Source organism: Apaloderma vittatum, unplaced genomic scaffold (genome assembly GCF_000703405.1).
Source record: "Apaloderma vittatum isolate BGI_N311 unplaced genomic scaffold, ASM70340v1 scaffold24778, whole genome shotgun sequence".
NCBI lineage: Eukaryota > Metazoa > Chordata > Aves > Trogoniformes > Trogonidae > Apaloderma > Apaloderma vittatum.
Genome location: NW_009729448.1, coordinates 23,030 through 32,513, shown reverse-complemented (window position 1 = coordinate 32,513; position 9,484 = coordinate 23,030). Strand labels below are relative to the sequence as shown.

The 9,484-nt window shown below is 50.2% G+C and overlaps 1 protein-coding gene across 1 annotated transcript in view; it reads right to left on the bottom strand.

Annotated features, from left to right (window-relative positions):
* Positions 1 to 3,831, bottom strand: part of LOC104277721 (connective tissue growth factor-like) — a gene marked incomplete at its 3' end in the record, with an annotated part of 10,318 nt that extends 6,487 nt beyond the window's left edge. The window contains 2 exon segments of the mRNA XM_009874449.1: positions 3,669 to 3,756; positions 3,758 to 3,831. Of these exon segments, the coding sequence (XP_009872751.1) occupies positions 3,669 to 3,756; positions 3,758 to 3,831 (162 nt within the window).
* Between the last annotated feature and the right edge of the window lie 5,653 nt (positions 3,832 to 9,484).

The window sequence follows — 9,484 nt, the reverse complement described above, 5'->3', positions numbered from 1 at the left end:
TGTGCTGGGATGAAGGTTGGACTAGATGATCTTCAGAGGTCCCTTCCAACCCCGAACATTCTGTGATTCTGTGATTCTGTGATGGATAGCAGAGCGACACACCTGGAACAGAGGTCCCAAAAAAATATCTCACTACGACTCTGTTAGCACTTGTTCCACCCCATCCAGCCCTCGCTTGTGCAACAGCTTCCTTGGATATTGTGTTTGTCACCAAGAACAGCAGTAAAACTTTTCCAGCTGTTTTGACTGTTGCTCAAAAACAGCTGCTGCGGCTTTAGCTCACGTGGGGTCAGAAGACGCCAACTGCTTCGTCCTTTGGTAACAATCAGCACAGCACGGTGTAGGACAGGGATCAGTCCACATTTGAACTCCCAAGCCCTCCCAGAGTCACACCCTGTTTTTGGTGTCATTCTCCCTGAAAACTCCTAGAACAAACTATGCTGGAAACAAGCAGTTCCCATCCGTAGCCCGGCTGCTCTCGGGAGAGTCTTCGAGCCACTCGCAGGGAGCTGGCACGTCACAGGGATCCTCTCCTGACGGCTCAAGTGCATTAAAAGAGGCTAAAAATACAGAAATGCTTTCCTACTGTTTTTCACGTATGCAACTTGCTGTAGCTGCCAAAGGGACACGTTATTCAACCGTGGGTGAGTGGGTGGGGGGTACATGAGATCATAAAAGAGGCAAAGGGTTCTCAACACAGGACCTATATTAAGATGCAATCCGTGCACCTCAAAAGTATAATGACAACGAGCATTTTCCAATGCAGTGTCAGCCACAGGCCATATAAAGAAACGCTCTCAAAATAGCTCTCCTACTGAAAAACAAACCAAAACAACCTCTTTCAGAATAACAGAGAATGCAACGGAATTAAACCCAGCTGAGTTTTCTTTCTCGCCTTCATTAATCATTGCTGGTGCTGTTTATTTCCTTTAATAACTCACCCAAAGAAACTAGACCACCTGCTTCTACCTTCTGTTCGCAACCAGCTTCACCTCCCCAGGATATTACGGCTGCTTTTTAGCACAAGAACATCTGGATCCAGATGTTGCCTTGTTTCCCCCTCCCTCATCCAGATTCACAAGGCCCTTCTCAATCCTTCGAGATTTTCCCCATCAACCAGCTCAGCCATGCCTTCCCTCACCACCCCGTCCACCCGGCCCTGGCGTGTGCTGGGGTTCCCATTTGCTTGTTTTATTACTGAGCAGAGTCAGCTCACACTATTTATAACTTCTGCTCCCCTCACGGACCCGAGAGAGGAGAGAATGAGATGAAACCTTTTTTGGCTCCCGCACGCTCAAGACCGAACACACAGCTGGCAAGGGGAACTTCTTGAGTTGAGAACAGCTGAACCAGCTTCCTAGTGCTCTCCATTACTTAATTTGCTTTCGCAGCGATTTCAAACAGGCTAAAAACTGGATTGTTTCGCACTTGCACGGAGCACCCTGCATTATTTTCAAGGTCTGCTTCTAGGAGTTGTTTCAACACTATGTGGAAACTGCCCAAACTCTTCCAAAGAACTGCAAGGATTCACATTCAGGGCTTTGCTACAGACCCACACATACCCCAAAGACCAACATTTCCACATCACGTGGCACCGACCTGGGTGCAAGAGGGGTTCAACTTAGAGAACATTTCATCTTCTTCCCTCTGCAGAAGAGTCTGTCCCCAAAACTACACTTTTACCATCTTTAAGCAGGATCCTAACTTCAAGTTGACCACAGCCTTGACCTCGTTTCTGTTGAGGTTAGCAGCGTGTTTCTGCAAACTTTGAGAGAAGCAGAACAGAACCGGTGTTAGACATTAAAACCTTAGGTGGAAGAAAGTGCTAAAGCCTGGAATATCAGCTCGCCCTGCTCCCGGCTTTGCTGGCAGATCTCATATCCATCACGGGCACACGTGCATCTCCCTCTCCCAGAGCCCCTGAGTGACGGCCGAGCCACGGCAGGAGTGCAAACAGCTCCAGCAGAGGAGTCCCACGCCCGTTCTCCACCACCCCTGACTCCCAGGTCCCATCTGCTCTGCTGACAAGCCAGAACAAGCTTCCTCGCAACTGCCAGCACCAAACCCAGTTACCTGGGGGTAAAAGAAGAAGTGGGAATGTTCTTCCTGTTTCATATTCGCATAAAACCTCTTCCCTCTATGCCCTCAGGAAGGCACAAGTTGGGGGGACCCGTGCTCACATCACTGCAGCCATTCTCCTTCCTGACCAATGTCCAGCTGAGAGGGACAGACCGACGAGGACTTTTAGAACGTGTTTGGGCTCATGACTGCATCCGAAGGGCTGAGAAAATCACGGTTTGAAGCTGAACGAGCTGTTTGCAAAGTGCTTTGGGAGCCAAGGGTTAACGCTGCAAGGTAGAAGTAAAGCAATAAACACATAAGTGGTTCCTGCTCACGCTCCAAGACTGGCAGGAGATAAAGCAGCCAAAACAGAGCTGTTCATGTACTCCCAACACTGAATCATCAGGGGTAATACTTGCTCTCTCTCCATCACAGGTTCTCGAGGCGCCTTCCCCAGGCTGCTGCAGCACGTTGTACAAGAGACAAGAACCACAACCCCAATTTCACCCAGAGCGGAGACACGGAGACGTGCCCAGCAGCGATCCCAGTTCTGCTCTCGCCTCTGAACGCAGGAGGCAGATTCAGGAGCAACAGCTCTGCCCCGTGCACTAAACATCGCTCTCGGAGCTCAGTGAAAGTCAGAAGCCCCATTTCCAAGGCTGTCGGCAGATTTGGGGAAAATGAAATCCTCTCAAAGTAGTAATAGAGAGTGACAGCAGTGGGATTCACTGCCATCGTCTATGTGACCGATATGATGCTGCCAGAGCTGGGTCAGTGCAAGAAACAAGAAGAGCATCCCAAACTGCACAAGTTACCCTCAGACCAGAGCACTGTCGGGTGCACAGGACACCCTTCCTGGCAGGAAAGGGGCTGAAACACGCTGGGTGCTGCCAGGAGCAAAGAAACAGACCTTATCAACCTGAAATTTATTTCATCTACCAGCACAATAAGCCACGCAAGGCACAGTGGCTCTGTGAACCTGATTTCTTCACCAATCTTAAAAGTACGTACAGCAGCTTAGGTACATTAATGACCGCAGCAATGCTCCTGCTGGCGCTGTAATAGCACACCAAAGTCCTCAGCAGAACCAACCGCTCTGTCAAGCTCTTGTATTGACATAACACCAGGCACCAATCCTGCTCTGGAGAGGCTGCAGTCTAATTCCCCCCTCAGGAACACTGCTTTTGGGAACACACCCGGGGATTCAGCGGCAGCCGGGGAAGGATGATTACATTAAGCAACTGGGATACGAGATTTTGATTCCTTGCAGTGACACAACCTCAGTAACTTCACCTCTCTCTGTTCTCTTCTCTCCCCCCCATAAACCAGGGCTGGCTTCTAGCTCCCAAGAGCAGAGCGAAACAAAATCCATTCACTTTTGCCAGGAGATCCGCAGACGACAGGCACGACGCACGGTGCAGCTCCGAGCGCGACTCGGTTAACGCGGTGCGTTTGCATCGCTCTGCCAAGAGCCGAGCTCCTCTCGGAAACCTTTGGAGGCAGGTGGCAGCTGGGAAGAGTTATTCAGCTTAAAGCATTCCCGTGCATCAAAGCAAGAAGCTGCACTGCTCAGGCAGCGAACAGAGCTGCTGCGGTGCGATACATACCCAGCCCGGCGCGAGGAGGAGGAGGAGGAGGAGGAGGAAGAGGGTCCAGGTCGCTGTCCCCAAGTTGCCAGACATCCCGAGTAAAGGGAAGGGAGGGGATTCAGGCTGCCGACTGACTCACTCCTTCGGAGTTTCTCCTCTCTCTTTGGAGAAAGTTGCACATCGGCTCCTCTTTAAATAAGCCTCCCCGGAGGGGGCGTGCCCCACAATTGAGTGACAATCTGGAAAGCGAGCCGAAATGGGTGCAACGAAAAAAATGTCCAAATTCCAGGGAACACGAGCAGATTCCTGCGGCCCTGGTGGTTACGGGGCTGTCGGCACAGGCTGCAGCTTGGTTCCTTTCCACGTGGGTAAATCAAATCCCAGTAAAAGCAGGGTAATTATTTTTTAATCTTCCCTCTTTTTAACTCCAGAAGTATGAAGGCTGGGACAGCTTTCTTGACACAACTCCTCCTTCCCTACCAATATCCATTCCTTTTTGGCTGCAAGAGCTGAGGACTTAAATAAGCACAGCTTTGTGGTGCTCAGTGTTTTTCCTTGGAACCGGAGGGAGAGACGGAAAGTTCAGCACCCTGAGGTGCAATCAGGTACCACGACTGAGCGGGCATCACCAGCTCTTGCTGCTGCCAGCTCCGGGAAATTAAAGTTTCACCACTATAAAGACTCCTGTCTGAACTCTGTTTTACAAGGCAACAGGAAGCTACAGGGCGAAGGTTATCGATAAAGGAGAGCAGTTCCCTGTAGTGCTTTATCTGCACCTCGGGATCAATGCAGGATATCACACATTTCTATCTCGGGGCATGATCCTTTCTGTTTGCTGCCGGAATACAGAATCAGGCTTCTGCACAAAAAGACCTTTAGAATGCGAAAGAGTCATTTCGCGTGTTAAAGAGTTGTTTTCTTTATTCCCAAACAGCAAGCGGAATGCTGCCACGGGAGGACGAGGAGAAGGAGTGCAGCAGAGGGCACTCTTAGTCCTCGCTGGCCTGGGGTGTGTCAGAAGGTTGGGTCCCGGACAGGAATCCTCTGTGCTGCGCCCAAAGTGGCCCTTAAAAAGATGGAGCCCTACAGATGTGGTGCTCAGGGACGTGGTTCAGCGGTGCGCCTGGCAGCGCTGGGTTCGCGAGAGGACTCGATGATCTGAAAGGTCTTTTCCAACCCAAACAGTTCTATGATTCTAACACCCGTGTGCTTTGGGCAAACATAAAGCAGTGATGCAAAAGCTATAGAGTTACTTCGGGATGATATAACGCATGGGCAGAGGCACACACAGAGTGCCCTGCGGTCCCTACTGCATCCCAGCAAAGTATGCTGGCAAGTGGGACAGAAGATGAAGAAAACCACAGGGAGAGTGTGGCGGGTCATTTAAATCAGCCTCCTTCCTCTCCATCCCCAGGTGCAGGGCATCTTAGCTGGGAATCAAGGCCTGCATTTTACTCAGGTCCTTTCAGGTCCCTGAAGAACACCAAGATCATCCTCCACACTCCTTATGTCGCCATTTGTTCCCTGCTGAAAACTTATGCTCTTAATTAATTAGCACTTGGAGAGCCCTTTGGGATTTGGGGCTGGAGAGCATTAGCATGGTGCAAACCACCTCAGATGTGCCTCCTTCGCCTCTTCTGTAAGACGAGGGATTTCACAATAATTTCCGTAACAGCTACTTCTGTTAATGTCACAGCGAAGGATTAAGTCTCCACACAAAAGATTTAATGTATTGGAGGCGGCATAAACATCCAGTACCCTAGAGCAGCTCAGAGCTAAAGGCAGTCGAGCTGGATATACCTTCCTTCCCGTTTTGGAAGGCTCGACACCTTAAAATATGTTGTCATCTAAAATCAGCAGCTCGCACTTCGCAGGACGTTCTCCCCTTGTTATGACAGGGATAAAGAGCTACACACCTCTGCTCTCATTTTCTCACACAACAAGAACACAAACCACAGCTGAATTCCATGTCACATGGGGCATGTGAAATCGTTGTATTTGTACCTTTTTAAAAGTACGTGTGTCTTGATTCATACATCGCTCCTCGTCCAAGATGCAGCAGTTGCACCAAATCTTCCAAATTTTGCTTTCCACATAAACCTACTGTGTGACCTCAAATGGACTGTTCAACCAAAATCACGATGCTCACTCACCTGTCAGGAGCTCTCTGGGGAATCTTCAGCACTGACCCAGCATTATGAGGGCTGATTGAGTTTTCAACCTACAAGAGAAGAATAATTTGATTATAAAACACCCTTACCAAGCTGCTCATCATCCTCCAGCTGAACGCTTTCATCTTCAGCCTAGGCCATTCTATGATTCTATGATTCTCAGAATGGCAGCACAAACAAAATGGACTGAGTCGCAATCCTGCTCATCTTTCAGGCTCCCTTAGCTCTGCCATGGCCAGCCAGCTGCCTGCCCTGCCTTGCCAAGAGATCTGGATCCACTCTGCCTCCTCTGCTGGACAGCAGAACCGACATCTTGGACCGGTCTCTTCTCTGCAAAGCAACAGCAGCAGTGCTGAGCCCCCCACGTGAGGGCTGCTGGAGGCAGAGAAGGACCCTTTGCCTCTGGGAGCAAGTCTGCCACAACGGCACCTTCTTACCATAAGCCGAAAAATAATGGAGGAGCAGCAGGACGCGAAGGACGAACATCACAGCTGGAGATTCCTGGATTTTAGGAGCTCCCTACACCCATGAGCAAAGATTTTCTTAGGGCACTGGAACAATCAAAACTACCCCTAGAGCTAGCAGCTGAACTGTTCACCCCACCGGACACGCCACTTGCCAAGAAGCAAGAGAAGAACATGAAGGTTGAGTGACTCAGAATGATCAAAGGGAGGAAACACCCAAGTGAACACCGATTTGCCTCTCTTCTTTTTGCCTGAGCTGCCTCAAGTGAAAGGATAAAGATGTCAACCCTGCTCAAAATCTCCCCCAAGCAAAGAATAGTGGATGTTTAATTCACCTTATTACGTTCTTCTGGGTTCACTCACCGTGCCCAACCGGTAGCTTTTCTGAACTTACAGCAATTAAAACAGAAGACACTTAGATAATTGCTAAAAATCATGTAAGGCTAAAGAATAAAATTAAGGCAAGCACACGCACAGTTCTTTGGCTCAGCGTGATCTCTCCCAGTGGCACTCTGTCTGCAAAAGCCAAAATAAAAAGCCACTACACGCAGCAGGGTAGGGAGGATCACGCTCACCCAGTCCTCAATGCCTTCAAAGCTGGCTCCTGTCTCAGAGCAGCTCGGCTGCCCACAGGACACACTGGTGGCTCTCAGAGCTGCTCCTCACAGGAAGGTTTCACTCTCATGGCTGGGCAGTCTTGGCAAAAGTCACTGTTGGAGTGGTCACAGGCACTCGTTCTGATTTGGCCCTCAGAGCTCGATGAGCTTCGCTGAAATGATACCAAACACAAATTCGTCCCAGCAGAGACGGTGAGCTTCACCCAGCTAGATGCTCTGAAACACAGGAACTCCATTTGATTGTTTGTGAACCAACTACTGATGCCTACTTGATGCATCCTGCATGTTCAGGCCAAACTGATTGCCAGATTTGGGGCCACAAAGGAGTCCCGTCCCCTGCCTTTTGCCTTCTTCTGCCGTTGGAGGGTAAGATGCAATTCTTAAGACTGGATGGGCACTTCTCCCCTGATGATACAAGACCTAAGTGACACTACTGATTTCTCCACCTGTGGTATATTACTAAAAAAAAGAACAAAGCCCATCAGTGTCTCTCAAAGCCATAAGGTGTGGAAGGAGTTCTGCAGGTCCATGTGCTTTGGGGTGGGACAGGTGAGCAACCTCTGAATGCTTTGGGGCTAAATGTGGTTCCCAGAGACTTAATAGCTGAGAAGGCCTCTTCAACACTCGTGTTCAAGTTCAGTGCTAACTCACCATCTGCCCAGAGGGATGCTTGGGGTCAGATTCATGACATCTAATCCTTAGGCACTTAATTAAGGCATCTACATTAGAAGCCTAATCTCTCTAGGCTCTCAGTGGAGAAGGACCGAAGCTTCTGATGGTCCCTGTCCCTGTTGCTCCACTGGCATCAGCTGTACCACAACATTATTTGCTGAAAAAAAGTCAAGAAAAAGTGGCATCTAAAGACAGTGCCAAGCTCAGCAAAGGCTAAAGGCTACAGCCTATCTGACTCCAATCTGTGTGGGAAAGGCTGCCCTGCCCTAAGGACGGAAAGGGCAGGAAAAACCAGCCCTCTCCACTCCTGCGCAGCCTTGGGATGAAATCCTGACGGCAGGGAAACACTCACTGGCTGCAGCAGAGCCAGGATTCCCCTCTCCTGGCTCAACAGATACTGCAGCCCCAAGGGCACTCTCTGGTGCCCGTGGTTTAAGGCAGTCGAGCAGGGAATAAATATCATCCCTGGCTGCAGAGATCACTACTGAAGTCTACAGTTATTTTAGTTCTGGGAGGAACACTCCATTGTGTTTGAGAATTTATTCTGGAACAGAAGCCTATCAAGGGACGCAAGGCTTGGGATGGGTGTGTCTGTCGATGTCCTTATAAAGGAAGTAAATATATAAAAAGTCTTGGCATCACGAGTTCAGAAAGAGTCAATGCTTAGACACAGAGCTTGTCAGCAAAAGCACAAGTTCTCTTCGGGAGGAAAATAAAGACGTCCCCCCTGGAGCCTGATCTTGGCAGGAGGCAAAAAGCTGGTTCCACAGCGAACTAAAGAGTGTGACCAAGGACACCCAGAAGGGCCACCAGGAAAGATGCTAAACTCCATTCATCAGTGCACGGGAGTCTCCTTTCAGAAGCAGTGAACAGTAAGAAAGTCAACACTTCCGAGGACACAGGTGCACCGAGAAGCCTTCCCAAAGCAGAACGCCAGAGGAATTAAGCTCTTTGCACAAAAAAAAAAGGTCTTGGTTATGGAAGCAGAGCCCTTGGCAGTGTTCCCCCTCCCTTTCGCCCTGCTTCTGTTGTGAGAAATCCAGCCTTTGGCCCCAACCCAGGGCACAGCCAGACAGGAGGCTTTCGCCCCAGCTAGGACCACTCTAGTTATCTAACCTGACTCCTTGCCTAACACAGGCTGGAGGATTTTGCCTGTAATAACGCACACGATCCTGCAAGAAGGGCTGCTGTGACCAGCCTCTGCATTCTCTGCCTCCTGTCAGGCTGCAGCCAGCTCCCAGTGCAGCAAAGAGGCAGAAGTTCATACATGGACCTAGACCCCGGCTCCAGGGAGCCTGGTCTAACACCTGCAGACCCTGTAGCTACAAGCCCTCGGAAAGCTGTGACCGTGGCGTGTTCCCTGACCTGCCACGCGTGGCGCAGACCTGCCCCAGGCCATGCTCCATGCCAGGCCTGCTTGTGCAGGGCAAGTGCCTCAGCACCAACAGCGCTCAGCACCCAGGTCACGGCTCCACGTGGAAAATCAGACCTCCCAGGGCAAGGCAAAGCTTCGGGCCATCGCTCTCTGCCTCAGGGTTTGTTGAGGTGCAACAAAAAAGTACCTGCTACCTACAGTTCTCTCCATGGCAGGGCAATAGTGGGTGATCTCCTACGACCTCTAACAACTGCAAAATTTGGGTACAGATATGAGTCACCATCACGGCCCGGAGGATTGTGCCAAGGTACCAGCTTGCACAGAACTGCCGGAGGAATAGGCCCTGGGAGGAAACAGTCAACGGCACCCACCTGTGAAACGATGATTCCTTGGGTTTTTCCACTTCTTAACTTACTGCATGCTTAATTATCCTGAAGGAAAACTGCAGGGAGGGAGGATATGTTTAAGGTGGACTTGGGCGAGCTGGTTTAAGGAGGTTTCCTGATCAAGAGGACTCTTTCAGGGCACAGCTGTG